This window comes from Budorcas taxicolor, chromosome 2 (genome assembly GCF_023091745.1).
Source record: "Budorcas taxicolor isolate Tak-1 chromosome 2, Takin1.1, whole genome shotgun sequence".
In the NCBI taxonomy this organism is placed as follows: domain Eukaryota; kingdom Metazoa; phylum Chordata; class Mammalia; order Artiodactyla; family Bovidae; genus Budorcas; species Budorcas taxicolor.
The window spans coordinates 129,213,528-129,232,500 of NC_068911.1; the positions used below are offsets into that span (position 1 = coordinate 129,213,528).

An 18,973-nucleotide genomic window follows, 5' to 3' on the forward strand; every position below is an offset into this window, starting at 1 on the left:
CTATCTATAAATTAAAACATCTTAATCTGAAGCTGGCATTATAATAACCTTTGTAACCAAGATTATTATAACTATATATAAATCTGGGTTTAAACCACCCAACCAGTCACAAATAAATAAACATTTGATTTTAGCCACTGAATTAATCCTTTGCCAACCAACAGTCTTCAATTACCACACACAATCACCATTATTCACACACAGACCTGCCCAAAAACTTCTTCGTTCACAGTGAACGTGAGGTCCAGGATGTCATGGATGTCGTTGTCTTTCATCCACTGCAGGCTCTGATGGAACTCTTCATCAAGGTATTCTAGATCACTCAGGTCACAGAGACTGAGAGGACAAAGAGAAACAAATATGTAGGCATGGATATTAGCAAAACCCAGAGTCGTGAAGAAACACACTGAGAACCAGTGACAAGTACAGTATCAACTAAATAGGCAGTGATTTCTGGAATGTGTTTTGTCAAAGTCAGTAACCAAAGCAGTGAAATAATTCAGAAATGTATAACATTTTAAAATCCTGATATGTAAAATGCCTTAGGAATCATTCAATTTGTTTTATCTTTTATAGACACAGAACTGGAGGTACAAAGAGTGGCTGCCGTTTGCACAGCCACCCACAAATAATGCCAGAGGTAAAACTGGGACTTGGGTTGACAACTTGGGTTCAGTATTCTTTGGCTAGGTTAAACTATTTTAAATTATCATTTTCCTAATTAGCGATTCTTTGTACATTTCTATACTGTACTTTATAACTTTTTTCCCCCAAAGCTTTCCGCTCCCCCCCCCCCCGCCTCCCCCCCTCCCCGCCAAAGACTAGAATCTATGGTCCACATTCACATATATCCCTTTTTCCCTCATGGTTTTTACTCTTTCTATGATTCTGAAACCTGAAAGCCACAGAATTGCTCTACAGTTTTAATAGTTTTCTATATTTCTCTCTTCTTTCTTGATTGCTGAGAGACGTTCTACATGAGGTGGAGCTACTATTATTATATGTCCCTGTTGTAAAGGTGGTAGCAACTGATTTGCTTTATTGTTTTGGAATTTCCTCCCCTCAGCCCAGTTTCAAAGATGATTTTGTTTAGTTCAGTCTACACATGTATGAGACACCAATTATGTGCCAAACATCTTAATAGCTACTTGATAAACAGTTACTGCCCTCAAGGAGCTAATGTAGACCATTAGAGAAACAAAGACACAAGTAGATAAGTTGATTTAAGGTGATCAGTAATAGCCTAGGGTGGATAACACATTATGTGTGCACTTTTTTATATGTATGTTACACTTCAGTTAAAGTTAAAAAAGGTACATAAGGTAGATACTGGGACCTCCCACAGCAAACGTGCAAGACATTTATTTTGACCTGGAGACTGACTGATTTTTCTGATTATATTTTTCATTTAGTAAGACAAACAAATTTCTATATAATATTTTATTGGTTCCATACTGTTTTCACATATAGGGTCTCCACCAAAATGTTACAGAGTAGGAATATTTATCTCAATTTTACTGATGAGAAACTCAGCTCAGGAATGTTATATAAGTTGCCTGATTTCACACAGCCAGTAGGTAGCTGGGACAGAGCTTGAAATCAGATCAACGTTTTAAAAAACATTTTCTCATTTTTAAGATGAGAAAACTGCAAATCAGTAATTAAGCCAAGATCAAAAGTGGCTGGGGAAAAGCTGTTTTGATCTGATTTTTTGTCCAGTGCAAATTCTACTCCTTCCCCCTCTCCCACAATGCTATTTATTACATTTTCTCCAGCAACAAATGACATCTTCAGTTTACTCTGTACAGTTGATTTAAGACACAGCTCAACCTAATCCATGTAAACATTTGAAGATCAAAACTAATCTTCGGACAGATTTTAAATAGATTATTAATCAAGCACTGTAAGTGCCAGGTGGTGAAGCTATAATATCTGATATAAACAACCAAGCTACATAATCATGACCTGGAGATTTAGAAGAAGCTTTTTGGAGTAGATTATACCTATATTAAAGTCTTTAGGATGTTTCAAGCTAAAGACGTAAAGGAGAATGAACAAAAAAGAGAAAAGGAGAAAAGAAAGGCAGGAGAAGACAACCTGAACGAAGCACAAAGGGATGGAGTATACAGATATTCCAAGCATATGGGCAGCACCAGAAGAGTTAACCGTAAGACAGAATGTCCAGAGAATGAGGCCGGAAATGTATCTAGAAGCTGGTCTTGAATGTCATTCTAAGGAGCTTGGTGATTCTGAACTACCGAAAGGTTTTAAAACAGGCAATGACATGATCAGATATGAGGTGTGACTTTAAATTGTTTATCCAGAAGTGGCAGGATAGAGGATTTACTTATAATGGGGGGTGGGGGGTAGGTATCATTGGGTGGAAACCAATTAATAGACCACTACAGTAACCTGTCCAAAGTAAGATAAAATTTTAGTTAGAGCACAGCTCTCAGGGTAGACTGGGTATGTGTTTGATCGTGCCTGACTCTGCAACCTCCTGGACACCAGGCTCCTCTGTCCATGGAATCTTCCAGGCAGGAATATTAGGGTAGAGAAGATGAACTTTAGAATTATTTAGGAGGCAAATGTGGAAATGAGTAAACCATTTTAGTGGGTGGGTAAAAAGAAGCATATCTAAAATGAGACAGCAAATGAACTCAAGTTACAAGATAACTCTGATTCACTGCCAGTCTTGAGGGCCACTAGTTGAAAAATTCCTAAGGCCACAAGTTTAGCAGGAAAAACAACCTGAAAGATTCGTGACCTGTACCGTGGGAATGGGGCAGGAGGTGGGGAAGAGAAGAAACTACCCCTGTTTAAGGGTGACTCCCAATTTCTGACCACAGTGATTGAGAATGTTGGCACTATGAACTATGACTAGGTACACGCGGGAAGGTATATTTTTAGGTCAGGAGAAATTGATGAATCTAGTTTTAACCATGTTGGTTTTGAGGTGCCTGTGAGACATACAAGAAGAGACATTAAGTAAAATATTGATGCTTGAGCTTACAACTCAAGAGAGATCATATCCAAGGGTGTGGACTGGAGAGTCAGTAGATGCGACAGCTGAAGAGATTTCCCATGAGAACATATATATAGAGAGAAAAGAAGGGGAACCAGAATGGAAGCTTCAGGAACACCAAGGTTAAAGGGCAAGTCAGGACACCCACAAAGGAGGCATGAAAGTAAAAGGTGAACCCAGAGAGCATAGTGTCATGGACACCAGAAAAGGAAGAACTCAAGAAAAATGGATGGGTCTGGGAGGGATCAATACTATCAAAAGCAGCAGAGTGGTCTATTAAAATAGAGACTAAAAAACATTCTTTAAAAGCTTCCATAGGTTATTGGTGGGAAAAAAGCTAGACTGAAGTGTGTTGAGGGCATGTCAACAGTCAGTATAGACTATTCTTTCAGGAAGTTTAAATGGGAAGGATGAACGATAAGGCAATGAAATGGAAAGATGCAAATGGGCCAGAAGAACCAGAGAGGCAGAAGGCCAGTGTCCAGGTGCTCAGGGCTTCATTGGCCTATATATCAAAAGAGACGATGGCAAAAGTCTTCCTACTGGCCCTCTTTAAGAATCCATTAGAAATACTTTCAGTTGAGGTCTAGTACTCTTGCCTGGAAAACCCCATGGGCGGAGGAGCCTGGTAGGCTGCAGTCCGTGAGGTTGTGAAGAGTCGGACAGGACTGAGCGACTTCACTTTCACTTTTCACTTTCATGCATTGGAGAAGGAAATGGCAACCCACTCCAGTGTTCTTGCCTGGAGAATCCCAGGGACAGAGGAGCCTGGTAGGTTGCCGTCTATGGGGTCATACAGAGTCAGACACAATTGAAGTGACTTAGCAGCAGCAGGCTTACAGAAAGCAGATACATGGATACGTGGCCTTGGTTAGGGAATGAGCTGGTCAGAACCATGCAATCATGCTGCACTTTCTCGTTGCAAGTTTGAGCTACTACTCTCACAGACAGTTGCCTTCTATTCAGCCTTGTAAATGACTACTGATTACAGGACAGAAACTGTTGGCTCTACATTTTACACTAATTGCAATCTTTCACTGTGGTAACAATGAAGAAAAAGTTCTGTGAATGCTAAAGTTTCATCTGCCATCATAAATTACTGCCTTGCATATAGAGAGATTTCAAGAAAAATATGGGACTTGAAAAATATGGCCCACCTCTAACAAACAAATGTTAAAAAAGGAGAGTGAAAATTTGAACCAAGAACAAGCAGTTGAATGTTTGCTTAAGGCAAAATGTAAAGGCATTTTGTGAAAGATGGGGGGCGATGAGTCACCAAGACTAACCCACAACTATTCTATAAATAATTGGCATTAATACCACAGGAATTTCAGCACTGTATTTAAAGTACAATTGTTTTGAAGAAACATGTATAGCAACAAATGAGAATCAGTTACTCAGAGTAGAGCAAAACTAAGCCTTTGGGAACAAGACAGGAATAAAGGATCAGAAGCTGGAAAAATCCAGTAACCATATTTGAAATTAGATTAGTTGATTAGTTTCAGAAATCTAAACCACTATTAAGTAAATAATAATAGATTTGAGATAGTGAGTCAAAACATGACCTTGACAAAAGATTCTTTTGGATAAAGGAAATACTTCATTCTTTACATGCAATTACACAAGCAATAAAAATACTCTTACATTCTGAGAAGAGCCTTATAAAACGGCCGTGTGAAGAAGGCATCCAACAAATACTGGTGAATTAGTGCAAGACCAAGGATCCTCCCGCTGAACCGGAACCTGTGAAGGAAAAGCAGGAGATGGTTTCCATGTCTTGGAGCAGTTTCTAAATGGTTCTGTTTCCTCTCAACAATGCCTTCCAGTTCTAACCCCCTAAGATTTTCTAAGATGAACTGCCTTCCAGGTTCATGAGAATTTGTACACACTATAGGCTATGTCTTCACTGGTTGATTTTCACATCTACTTATAGAAGAAATCTGTTTCTATCTGATATTCAGAGAGATACTGCTGCATCTCCTCCCCATGTCAGTGATGTCCAGCATGTAGCACTCTACATGAAATCCCTGTTAGCATGACAGTGAAATTTCCTTAAATCATTTGTAAGAAATGTTGACAGAATGAGACCAGTAATGGTGGGGAAAATGTCCCCTTGTAGTTTGTGTGCATGAATATTAGCAGGATTTCTCTAGTGCAAACCTAGTAGTAGCAATTCCCTTTTGAGGAAAAGCCCAGTCTCGGAATGAGAAAGTTCCTACTTCTATTCTCTCTCAAACCCCTCTCTTAACAGTAACTGTCACCATCCAAGAATTATGCATGTGTACATTTGAGGGAGTTTCCTCATGGGACAGTCTGTTCTCTAAAATTTCAGTGTTCAATTCTATTCTGAATCACTTCGGAAACTTTATTAAATATATCTGTCATGACTGGATTTGCTGAGATGTACATATATTTTCTTTTTCAAAAATATTCAAGTTTCTAGCCTTTTGAAAGCCTGATGCCTTCTGAAAGTGTAAATCCACACTGAGGTTCATAGTGTCCAACTATACTTTTAGTGTTAGGCAACCATCTTAAGATGAATATCCAGCAGCTTTGTTTTTCTTTATTTCCACTTAGGTTAGCATAACTGCAATAGCTACTCTTAGGAGGACTTCTAATTGTAGTTAAACGGAAGTTAATTTGAAGAATAAGTCCTAAACCTTAATGCCCTCCACCCACCAATATTAACCTCATGACTCAAAGAAATTTTTTCCATGATTCTTATTCTCGTTCTTTTTTGTGTTACTATAGTGAAAATGAACAGAAACAAGCAAACGGGTTATATAGATACTTCAAGACTATAAATGCAGGCATGTAAAAAATGTCACAGAGTGCAATTTGAGGTTTTAAGAATAAATAATTCCCAGATGGGAATCCTATACCAGCTTTACTTGATTTTGTGTGAAAAATTAGGAGCAGGGCAATTCTTGGCTACAAACTTGAAATAGTGACTGGGATAAGTGGCCACTGCTGTGACCCTACACTCCTGCTTGCCTGCCAGGATTCTCTGCCACCATTGGTTCCTCGAAGCCACTCTGTCTTCCTGTCTTCCCTCCCATTAGAAAACCAACAGGCCCAGCTGCTCTGCCCCTCCCTACATGTTAGCCACTTCCCCAAGGACTGTTCTAGAAGCTGCTTGTTCTTTGGGTCAGGAGTCTGCCCTACTCACCCCCACCAGTCCCCTGTCACAGCTCAGAGTCACCCAAAGCTTCACACAAGGATTTAGGGTCTTGCTAAGAACCTAACATCATCTGCAACGTTCTCTCAGGAAAAAACCTTTCGGATTTTACCCAACTCACTTAAAATTGGTCTTACAGAACATAATCTATTCCTAGATTGGAAAGTGCCTGTATGTTAAATTTGATAATGCAAACAAGAGTCAAATGAGATATTTAACAGAAAATATGATTTTCTAAAAAATAACAAAAAACAACTTTTTTTTTTTTTTAAGTTTAGGTGCTTATAAACACTAATATCACAGAAAATCAGCTAAAGAAAAATTTGGGGAGAAGAATACTTACCATTCATGGTGATTGTCTACAAAGGCAGACATGGGACTTATTTGTACTGTGTATGTGTCATTGGCTGAATATTCAAATAAGCCATAATATGGGTTAAAGAGTTCTCTGGATACCAGGAAGAAAAACTCTCTGGAAGGTCCACTGTAATCCAGCCTTTAAAAAATTCACAAAAAGAGCAGTAGTTATTTTTTTTCTATTTATTAGGCACATTTTACATAATGCTCAACTTTCTGTAAAACAGGAAGTCTAATTATCAAGTTTGGTGGTGGTGGTTTAGTCATTAAATCATGTATCAAAAGGTAAATAACTTAAGTGCCCAGAGCCGGGCCATGGGGAGAGAGATTGCAGTGGGAATGCCTTATTTAAGCAGGTTAAACCTGAGGGCATCAGTTAGATACATCCACGGAACATGGAGTCCTCATGTTTTTCCAAAACACTTTTAAATAGGGGCAAAAGGAGACTTTAGTGAATTGGTGAGAGGATATTACAGATATAAGGCCTCCTAGGGAGATTAGAGGCAAAAGATGGAATGATAGGGTTCAGATGAAAATTTTAAATTATAAAACACCAAGGAAAATTATAGACAAGAAAAGTGAGGGTGTCTAAAGCTTCCTTGGGAAGGTAGTTGAGAAGAGGCTGAAATTCTAGCACCTGAATAACAGTGTAATTTCCATTTTACTTACAAAGACATCAGGGTCAAAGTAAAATCTGAGAAATGATTGTGTGAGGTTTGAGGACTGACAAGCGGCAAACAATGCTGAGAACAAAAAATGCACCAAAGAGGAGTATGTAATAAAGCAATTTGATATGCTCAATTTAAAATGAAAAATGTAAAGTACATCTATCTACCCTATGGTAAAAAAAACATAAGGGTTCAAAGACAGGCAGGAATTCTGAAGGGGGAATGAAAGCAATGGGTAAGGTGGGATTTAATAAGACTTCCTTTGTTCACTCTATTTTTTTCCCTCTATGGAATTTCCTTCAATGGCCACTTCTGTATTTTTTTATGACAAAGAAAAAATTCCACATGTGTGGTATGGAATTGTGTGATAGAGAAAAGGATCTTATTATAGCTAGAAGAGGGAGCTGGAATAATAGTAAGGAAAATTAAAAGGCCTTCATATATCTTAGTTGAAAGTTTAATAGAATTTTCTTAAAACAGACATCAGCTATCCACATACTACGTTCTTAATTTTTGCCATATCTGAATATATATGCACTACTATTTACTTAATATTTCCAGCTTTACTTGCTTTTTCAATGTAGCCTTGTCTTACACAATATTTTGGAATTGTGATGTGTTAGCTTTATTTCTTTTCTAACACACATGAAAATAAACACGTAAATATTAAAATAAAAAATATCAGTCTATGTAATAGGCCAAGGCAGCTTCTGGTGGTTTCTTTCCACTGTCCTAGTTCTGGTCTCTGACATCACCAAGAACAAGTAGATTACTTCTTCCACCTGAACATTCTTCACACATTTAGAGGCTCTCCTTCAACAAAAATGTGAGTGCCTACTAGGTTTGGGGTACTAATCTAGATGCTAAAGATGCAAAGTTTTATTTTTACATCATTTTCTACAAGATTCTAAGTCCAGCAGTGTCTATATTCCTGGTGCCTGTCCCCTCCTCACTCACGAACAACCTCCTCTCAAGGCAGGGCACGGAATTTCCTTGTCATGTTGGTCCTCTGCTCTGAAACACTCTCCAAGTGTCAAAGTTTGACCTAAGGGGTGTGTCTCTACTGATCACAATACTCAAGGTGTGGTCTTGTCAGCAAAAACTTAGGGCTCTTGACCTCTCTTCTTGGACACTTTTCTCCACTACTGCAGCTTAACGTCACCCTGCCTTGTGGGCAGTCACTTTACTTTATTGACTCATCACAAGCTAGTCATCAGCTCAAACCTTTCACCTATGTTGCTTTAAACTAGGACTCTCCCACCCTGTCTGCACGTCGCTCTATCTTTTTAAAACCTAAGCACTAGACACTAATATTAATACTTGCCATACTAAATTTCACTTTGTGAGACTGAGTTCATGATTCTAGTCTATCTAGATCCCTGTGGACGCAAAACTTCTCTCTAAATTTCCTACTGATGATGAATTACATCAGCCGAGCCCTGTGTCTTTTCAGAAACAGAGAACGCCAATCAAAAGTATCTTAGTGGTCATTTTGTCCATCCGCTCACCTCACTGAGGAGATGACTGGGGCTGAAGGAAATCACTGACTTGTATCAAATGAAAGCTGCAGTGGAGGATCCGGGCCTTGACACAGGTTTCCTGACCCTATGTGTGATGTTCATTACTCTTTACAGTCCACTCTTCAGTATATTTAAAACGTTCATCAGGACTAAACACAACATTGCTTATAGAGGAGAGGTCGGAAAACTGTGACTTGCAGGCCAAGCCTGGTCCAGGCCCTCACTTTGTAAAAAAGTTTTATTGGAACACAGCCATGCTCATTTGTTTATGTGTTGTCTGGGGCTGTTATGATGGCAAAGTGAGTAGGTAATGGCAAAATGAGAGGTACAACATGGAATGGCCTGAAAAGCTGAAAATCCTTACTATATGGCTCTTTACAGTAAAAGTTTGCCAACCTCTGTTGCAGAAGAAAGTAGGAGGAAAATGTTACTTTATTAAAAACCCTAGCTTACTCTAAATCCTCTTCTTTAGTGAAGATCATTTCAAGAAAAGGTAAAATCACAATAATATCCTAGGGTGTATGAAATCTTCAGGAGTGGTCACAGATACTAAGCAGGAAGCCATGAGCCCTGGCCTGGAGGCAATGTATCTAGGTCTAGGAGGAAAATGTATCTTCCTCGACTGGTCAGGCTTTTATCTGCTCTTTTTTTTTTTTTTTTAAACTCCAGCAGCACTGATAGAGTGACTCTAAAGTGAAGACATTTTTAAAGTTTGATTTGATTATGATCTGAAATTTAGAACCACATATCTGAGAGCAGGTTGTTGATTACAAATTACATACATCTACCTAATTCAATAAGACCTGTCCCAGCAGGATACCTTATGCATGAGCTTCCTGTAATGTCTTAGCAACCTCTTCCATACAAATAGTTAATATGACTCATGTCACAGGGATCATTTGTTACATTCCTGTTTTGCCAGTTAGGTTGGTTCCATAGCTAAAGACTTGGCACGGAAATACAGAAACTCCGGACAACGGGTGTATAGCCACACAACAGCTGCATCTGAGGGCATTTTGGAATAAGCACAGATGTCTTTAGGGTGGGTCTTCAGCCCCATGAAATGCTGATAAGGCATTTTAAACACCATCACGTTGCTGGGCTGACACCACCCGAGTTGTTAGTGGCATCCAATATTTCTTAAATAATTTTATTCTCTGGTTCTTTATGTTCAACTAAAAATTACCAAAAACAAAGTATCCCAAAGGAAGGAGACTATAAAATGAAAGAGGACAGTGGCATTGGGAAGTCTGACTGTCATTTCCTACACGTTTTCTGGAAGACAGAAAGGTTTTCTTTCTTACAAGCTGGTTCAGGCACACATGGTCTACACACCTTCTGATTCACTCTCACATTTGTAGCAGCAAGGCATTAGTTCTTGAGCCACTAAAGAAGTGATAGGTGAGTAGGGATTTTGTGAGCAATTAATATGACAAAGTTTTACCTGGAGATACCAAGCCAAAGCCTAGAAATAGAAGCACCTTTCTTCAGCATGGTTTGGGTCAGTTAGGTTATCCTGCAAATATCTCCCTTTAGACAAAAACAAGCAACACCTTAGTTTCACTTGAAGCCTTACAAATATTTGAGGAAACATTGGTCAAGGCCAGGACCCAAAACAACTTCTAGATCAGTCAGATGTAAGAGCTGCTGGTTATTTTATAAGTAGGGACTCAAAAAAACCTTTCAGATCTCATCCCCCACTAGTTTCGTGCATTTGCCTAAGTAGAAATACCATAGGAAGAGCTCACCTGTACTTAAATCCCCAAACTAAAACTGTTTGCACACACCCCCTCCCTAGTCCAAGTATGGCTTTGCAAGACAGATGACTGATGTCATATAGAAGGCACCTTACATATAATGAACTCATTCTTTCTTAAAGAAAGGTGCCTTTTATAGAGTTGGCCATGGAGGACAAAAAAACAGAGGCAATCACAGTGTAAACATCCTCTCTTGACCCAGGCCATTATTTCCTTACTTGTTTTGGGTACTAAGAAGTGAATGTAAACCTGAAACTAACACACTATTATAAATCAACTCTACTTCAATAAAAAGAAAAAGAAGTGAATGGCCCAGGATGTCCTATGTGAACACAATAGTCTACGTAGCTAACTTCTGACACCAACAAGCTTTAGTTGCTGAAACTTTTAATTCAGAAGAAAATAATACACTGAAGAATATGCAGTACTGTGGCTCCCCTCTTAAAGAAGCAATGTCTGGGCAGACAGAAGCCCAAGAGGCAAGCAGACCATGCAATTTCCTGCCACACTCAGTCCAGACGACCCAGTTTCCAAGTCATTCCTCCACTGCTGTTTTCTCCTACTCCCCACTTTGCAAGAGCAGATAACCAACTTAAGCTGGGTGGAAATTTAAATGACTAGAACAAAATCTCCAGCTCTGACCAAATTAAATCACAGTGTTTGCTTAGAAATTGACTGTATTTCATAAAAAGCCAAGCATAACATGACATTAATTTAGTGAGATATACTAATCACTTGTCAACTAGCATAACTACCTAAAAGGGCTCTAGAATTATTTTTGCATTTTTAATTGAATACAGGTATCTCTAATATTCTGGGGTTAATTCTACCTCACATGGAATTCGTAGCTGTCCTATAGATTTACGACTATGACACTTCTCATCAATTTCTCTTGACTCAGCTCTTCCATTTCAGGAAAAATCTATATATCATGTGTCAAGACCTACACAAAGAAACATCTCAGAGCAGAACTGAAGTCTCTGAGTGAATCTGCTAATTCACACTTTTCTGGAGAGTAGGCAGACACATTATTCTGAAAAGATAAATCCTTTCTGTTTATGCCCTCACTAATCTATTGTAAATAAAGACCCTGATCATGACAGGTAGAAAATACTATCAGTGAGATGGTATCAATAGAAATTGCAACATATTATTCCCTCATAGATAACAAAGTTGACCTTAGCAACATAAAATAATACTCTATACATACCAATACCTCTACTAATTTGGACTTTCCACAGAACTAACTCTCTCTATAGACTTACTACTCTACTGACCTCAAGTGCAAAAGGAAGCATACATATACCACAATTACCTGGTGACCCCCATCACGCAACAACAAAATAAGAAAACTTGTTCAGGGAAACAGTTTCTGAATCTCCCTAAATCCTGTCTCTATGCTTTCTTTTACTAAGTGATCTTTTTAGAATAGTTTTTCATTTATCGAAAGGTTACAAAGACAGCAGGGAGAATTCTCATACCACCTCACCCCTAGTTTCCCTGTTAACAACATTTTACACAAGTATACTCTATTTGTTACAGTTAATGAACTGATATTGATAGATTATTAACTAAAACTCACACATCATTCAGACTTTTTTCATTTTTGCCTAATATCCCTTTTCTGTTCCAGGATCCCATTCAGGGTACCATACAACATTTAATTGCTATGTTTCCTTAGGCTCATCTTAAGCACTTCTTAGGGGCTTCTGGTTTTTGATGACCTTGACAGCTTTAAGGGGCACTAGTAAGGTAATATGGTAGAATGTCCTTCAGTTTGGATTTATCTGATATTTTTCTCCTGATTAGACTGGTGTTACATGTTTTGGGGAGGAAGACAATAAAGGTAGTGTCATTCTCATCGCATCACACCAAGGATATATACTATCAACAGGATATATCACTGTCATTTTTTGATTTTAGCCTTGATCACCTGCCTGTGTGTTTGTAAGGCTTCTCCACTGTAGGCTTACTTCTTTCCCACCCCTTTTCATAGGGCACTGTTTGGAAGGAAGTCACTATGTACAACTCATAAGGAGCACTGAATTATGCAGAAAATTATTTGGAAATCTTCTGCAGAGGAGATTTGTCTATTCTCCTTCATTTAGTTATTCAACTGTATATTTATATCAACATATATTTATCTTATACTTCAGGGTTCTAACCCAACACTACTTTATTTTGTTGCTCAAATTGTTCCAGCTTTGACCGCTGGGAGTTCTTTCATATGGTTCTTGTGTCCCTTTGACATCACTGTGAATTGTTTTGAGTTTCCCTATACTTTCTGGTACAAGATGCTTCAGACACTGTCTTGTACAATTCCTGCCCCAGTCCGAGAATCATCCATTTCTACAAGGAGCTCTAGTCCCCTTTAGTAAAGAACAATATTAAAAGCCAACATCTACACACTAGTTGTATATTCTTTTTTAATACCCATTACTAGAGCTAAACATGAAAAACTTCCAAAATAACACATTTTGAGGACATTAAAATTAATGAAGGAAAAGGGACAGAAAATTTTCAGCTCCATTCCAGAATTCCACAGAAAAACCTAGGAAGCTTTTCTCTTTGGGTATTTATTAGAAACCAGAAAGAAATGTTATGATCTTTAATTTTAATGTAATAAGATGGCAAAGGCTAAAATAACTTCTTAATTTTGTTTTGAGTTAATCTTGCAAAACATATGATGTATTCCTAATGACTTCATAGCAAAATAAATTTGATATCTAATAATACATATGTATGACACTGACATGATAAAGCATGATATCAGAAATAACCTGGCCCTATTCCAGCCTCAATAAGCCTTATGCAGAGATTGTCCCTGAGGGCTAAGGTCACACCTCAAAATATCTTCCGTCTTATTTTCCTTCTGGGGTTACAAGAAGAAGACAGGTAATAGAGGCAGGAAATACTTGGACATTAGTAGCAATTAAATAAAGAGGTTTCAATCCCCACTCTGTCTGGGCCTCCTCCTAGGAACGGATGTCAGTCCAGATCATGGGGAGACAGCTTTAAGATGATAAAGCATGATAAGCATCTGTTCTATTCAAACCGAAGTAACAGTGCTTCCAAAGACTCATGACTACATCTCTGAGATCTCAACAAACTGTGGTCTAACAATTATGGAAGACAGCTGGAGCTCTGAGGGAGGAAAAGTATTCTCATCCAAACTAGGCTGGTTATGTAAGGAAATACTTGGAATCCCATGCATACCTGTGATTAGGCTAAAAACATTTGCCTTCATTTTCAACTGTGCACCTGCATCTTTAAGGCAACTAACAAAAGCTAGAAGTCCACTAAGGCTCATCGGCAACAAAAGGCTCAAGACTCAGGCAAGCTTTTCAGACTTTCTCACATTATATTGTTTTCCCATCTAATATTTTATTTTAACCTAGGCACAGCTGGGAGACACTACATTAAGCAAGATAAATTATCAGTCACTAGCTGAAATAGTGAAAAGACCCATGGGTAGGAAAAAATTCAGGTAGATTAGAGTTCAAGAAGTGAAGTGAAAATGTCGTGTCCTGCTCTACAGTCCCATGGACTGTAGCATGTCAGACTCCTCTGTCCATGGAATTCTCCAGGCAAGAATACTGGAGTGGGTTGCCATTCCCTTCTCTAGGGAATCTTCCCAACCCAGGGATTGAATTGGGGCCTCCCACCTTGCAGGCAGATTCTTTACCATCTGAGCCACCAAGGAAGCCCAGAGCTCAGGAGTTTTGCCTAAATCCTAATATTGGTCTAAGAATCCTGTAAGGAAGACAAGAGGCCTAATTTTGAATTTTAATTTTGCTATTATCTAGTTCGACTAGCACATGAAAATTATTTTATACTTTGACAGCTCCATTTCATCAACCAAATACCACATGGCTGAATTTGTTGAATATTATTAAGATTCCATAATCCACTTTATTCCTGGGCAAGACTGAGCTTGTAGCCTTAGAATGATCCAAATCAATAGGAGTTAAGCAGTTAAAGAGAAGACAACTGGAATTTCAGCACTCATGTGATATTTTTAAAATTCACATTAGTGATGTCTACAAAGAAGGTGCTAAGACTCCAAACCTAAACCTGAAATGAGGAAAGAGGAATGACTCTAGGAGAGACGAGAGCTGCCATCTTCTGAAGAGTCATAAAACCACTGGTATGCCTATTTGAATGGAATAAACACTGTGTAGGAGTCTTCACTGCGTTCATTTCCTAACTTTATCTCCACGAGCACACTCACGGAAGAGTCATAGAAGGCTAGGCTCTCTTTATGGTAGGTAGTTATTTTGGTAGGTGTGCCAAAGAAAGAGAAAAAGTGGGGAGAGAAAAATAAGAACTAAGGCCTAAAAGTTACTGCTGGGGAAGTATCCAGATAGAATAGGAGGATTTTTCCCCCTCTTTTCTTTTTGTCTCTCTTTTTAATCAAAGTATAGTTGACATACAATATCAGTGTCAGATGTACAACATAGTGATTCCATATTTTTATACACTGTATGATAACCACCAAACCACCGTGAGTCTAGTTACCATCTCATCAGCACAGAAAGCTATTACACTGTTACTGACAATATTCCTTGCTATATATTACATCCTATGACTTATTTATTTTACAACTGGAAGTCTGTACTTCTTAATACCCTTTGTCTATTTCACCCATTCCCCCATGCTCACATCCCCTCCCCTCTAGCAAACACTGGTTTCTGACTCGTGATTCTAAAACTGAACTTTTTTGACAGGTGAAGTATGATTTACTTTGCATTCCAGTGCACATAACAAGATCATAGATGTTAAAATGCAATTTCTTGCTTTTTCTCTCAAAGTCCATGTCTTGAACCTTCTTATATTGTTGGTGGGAATGTAAAATGGTGAAGCCATCATGGAAAATAGTATGAGGGTTTCACAAAAGAACCAAAACTAGAGTTACCATATGATCCAGCAATCCCACTTCTGGGCTTATAACCAGACAAAACTCTAATTTGAAAAGATACATGCTCCCTATGTTCACAGCAGCACTATTCACAATAGCCAAGATGTGGAAACAACCAAATGTCCATCAACAGATGAATGGATAAAGAAGACGTGGCACGTATATACAATGGAATAATACTCAGCCATAAAAAGAGATTATGCCATTTGTAGCAACATGGACCGACCTAGAGATTATATACTAAGTGAAGTAAATCAGAAAGAAAAAAACAAATACCATACGATGTCACTTATATGTGGAATCTAAAAGATGACACAGACGAACTTATCTACAAAACAGAAACAGACTCACAGACATAGAAAACAGACTCATGGTTTCTGAAGGGGAGGAGTTGGGGGAGGGATGGAGTGGGAATTTGGGATTAGCAGATGCAAACCATTATATATAGAATGGAGAGACAACAAGATCCTACTGTATAGCACAGGGCACTATATTCAATATCCTGGGATAAACCATAATGGAAAACAATTTCAGAAAGAATGTACATATATATAACTGAATCACTTTGCTCTACAGCAGAGACTAATATAACACTATAAATCAACTATACTTCAAGTTTTTTAAAAAAGCACATTTTCCTTTTCAGAGAAAGAGTTAAAGAGAGAAGAAATGAAACTAAGATTCTGCTCTTAAAAATGATCTGTAGTTATGAGCTTTTACCAAAGAATCTTTATGTCAAATGATTTAAAAACCAGGGGAAGCTTTAAAAAATAGCTGAAAGGTTTAAGTGTATGAGAACAGCATTTCCTGCCAGAAGGATTTCCTGTTTTAGGCAACCACAGGGGACGTTGTGGGGAAACATCCGCCTGCAGCCGCAGCCCACGCATCAGAGGCCACTTCTCTGTGCTACTCACCCTTCCTCCCCGACGAATGTGACGTACAGCTTATTTCTCTGCAGGTCTTTTCTGGAGTAGCCCATAATTTGATTAAAAGCATCTTCGAGCAAGTGATCTCTTCTGATAATTAACCTGTCCGTGAAGAGACAGTTTGGAAAAATACAGATGATTTCCTAATCCTTATCTTTCCAGAACTGAGCACTTGCTATTACCACAACTAGGTGAAAAGTGGGATGACTTACTATCATTGCTGTCTGCAATAAAGCACATGTCTGTCTTTAACTCTTAATAGCATTAACAAAAGTTACATCAGAGAATCATTGGTAAATAGAGCATCCTACCTAAGACCTGTAAAAACAATGCAAAAGTTCTGGTGGTCAAATTCATTTATCCCGGGAGGAAAATGATTAAAATCAACACACACACTTACAAAACTTTTATTTATGAAAGGAAGATTAAACCTAGGTCATGTTTTAAGCATTCTATGTAATGAATGCACCTAGACCAGGAATTCAATTCTTAAGTAGCTAGAAAGATGAGAGTGAGAACAAGAAAGACAAATTCTTAGTGTCCTTTAAAAGAGAGGAGTTTACATAAACTTTTCTAACTTTAAAATTAGGTGAACCTTGAAACTCTCTAGGTGACAGATAAAAATGAATGATACTTGCAGTTGATTAATCTACTTATGACAATGGCAATTTAAGTCATTTTTAAACAGGTGTAAATTTGCCCTTAATGCAAATAGTAATGGAAAGGGAGATGACAGGGAAGCCAAAGGCATGAAAGTTTGATCATCAAGATTTTCATAAGTGAAGCTCAGAGACATACAGTGTTTGCAGCAGGTTGATGTTTTTTGAAGGTGATGAAAGGGGAACCTGCGAGTTCAGTGGAGCAAGCCCTGCACGGGGGCAGTGAGCTGTGCAGCTGTTGGGCTGGGCGTTTTTTCTAGCACACCCAGCTCATGGTGGTGCTACAGTCAGACCTCTTTCTCTGTCCTCTCTCAAGTGCCATAGTGATCTTTAGTGGAGACATGAGATGGGGTGGGGGTGGGGCTGAAGGGAATACGGGTAAGTGGGAAATTCACTTAATTCTGGGCCAAACAACCTGATGATCTTTCAATTTCCCCATTTAAAGGGAGGTGAAGCTTATTTTATGGAAGAAAACAGAGCTAAGCAGTGGTGGTACTATACTCCAATCAGCCAGGCAGTGATGTGCAACACAGGACTCTGTGACAGCCTTATATCTAGTGAACATGTGAACAGTCAACAAAGAGGTACTTTTCAAGAGAACAAAATAAATCAGCTTTTAATTTTGCTTGTATTTTTTACATGAAACATGATTGTCACTTTCCTATCTGCTTTAAAACCTTAAGTTTAATTGTGCTTAATTCAACAACTGTGTTTTAGGTGATACTGTGATTTATATACACCAAAATAATTATGTTAACTAAACAGATTCTGGTCATCCCAAACCACAATCTATTTCCTACAATCCCCAAAGCATTGCATCCTATTACCATCTACCAATCCTGGGGTTTGTATCATTTTGACTTACTTTAATTTCCCTGGGCCTTGTCCATATCCTTTAGTCTCTAACTTCCTGTAAAAGTTCCTTAGTTTGGCTTCAAAGTCTCGCTTGTAAGGGGCTGGAGCACGGGCATTGGCACGCTGAGTACCTACAGCAAACCACAAAGAGACAAGGGAGTGGATTTGATGTTCATCATATCACCATGAAAAAAAAATATTACCATGTGGCTGAGACCACAGTTAACAAGTAAGAGACTATACTTTCGGGCTCCTGCACTTTCACCTCTCCAAGTTGAAGGACATCACAGGGCTTACCCAGGATCTTAAGATGTCTTAGATGTCTTCCCTGTGGCCTTTTGGTTGAGAATAGCAATTCTGTTTGAAGAATTAATGGTGCCTATGTGTTAGTGAAGTATGTTCCTCTTTTCAGCCCAAATTAATATAAGTCAAACAGAATTACTCAGGTCTAATGGTGAGATGGTATCATGGCAGTTAGACAGGAAGTTACAATGTGAAAGTACGTGGTACACAAAGCAAGAACAGTGAGTTTCCATACTTGACGAAAAACCTTCAAAAACTTATTTTTGATATGCACTATAATGTAACTAAGAAATACTGTAGACACATAATTACATACATTTCATACTACAGGGTAGAATAATACTGATCTGAAACAAAATTCAGCCATAACTGCAGAAAGCCTACATCTCCTGGTTGTGTAGAGTAAATAATACTATGATTTGTTGTGTTCTTAATATGTGCCAAGTACTGTGATTACCTACAGCTTATCTAAAGATGTTTTACATATCATTCCACAGCAAGCATAATTAATAAAATATAAAAGCAACATAGTTTGTTCCCCTTTCCATAAAAAAAATCTGATTCTGTGTTACACTGTGATTAACTGACAAGCCAGGATGCAAAACTGATGACGAATATGGGAATCAGGCACCATGACAAAAATATGGGATACTTCCACTAAATTTCACAACACAATAAAAGACACAAGAAATCAAAACTTGTGATGTGTCTTACATTACACACCATGTAAGCTCCTTACATATATCGTTATGCATGAATCAACTAAGTGATGATTATTTTTGCTAATACTGTTCAGCAACAGATGCT

General features: G+C 38.3%; 1 protein-coding gene across 1 annotated transcript in view; it reads right to left on the reverse strand.

Moving 5' to 3' along the window:
- HECW2 (HECT, C2 and WW domain containing E3 ubiquitin protein ligase 2) overlaps positions 1 to 18,973 on the reverse strand; it is a 248,404-nt gene that overhangs the window by 25,184 nt on the left and 204,247 nt on the right. The window contains exons 19-23 of the mRNA XM_052663718.1: positions 17,874 to 17,994; positions 16,338 to 16,451; positions 6,547 to 6,699; positions 4,670 to 4,768; positions 207 to 336 (exon numbers count right to left, since the gene is read on the reverse strand). Of these exons, the coding sequence (XP_052519678.1) occupies positions 207 to 336; positions 4,670 to 4,768; positions 6,547 to 6,699; positions 16,338 to 16,451; positions 17,874 to 17,994 (617 nt within the window). The remainder of the gene's footprint in view (positions 1 to 206; positions 337 to 4,669; positions 4,769 to 6,546; positions 6,700 to 16,337; positions 16,452 to 17,873; positions 17,995 to 18,973) is intronic.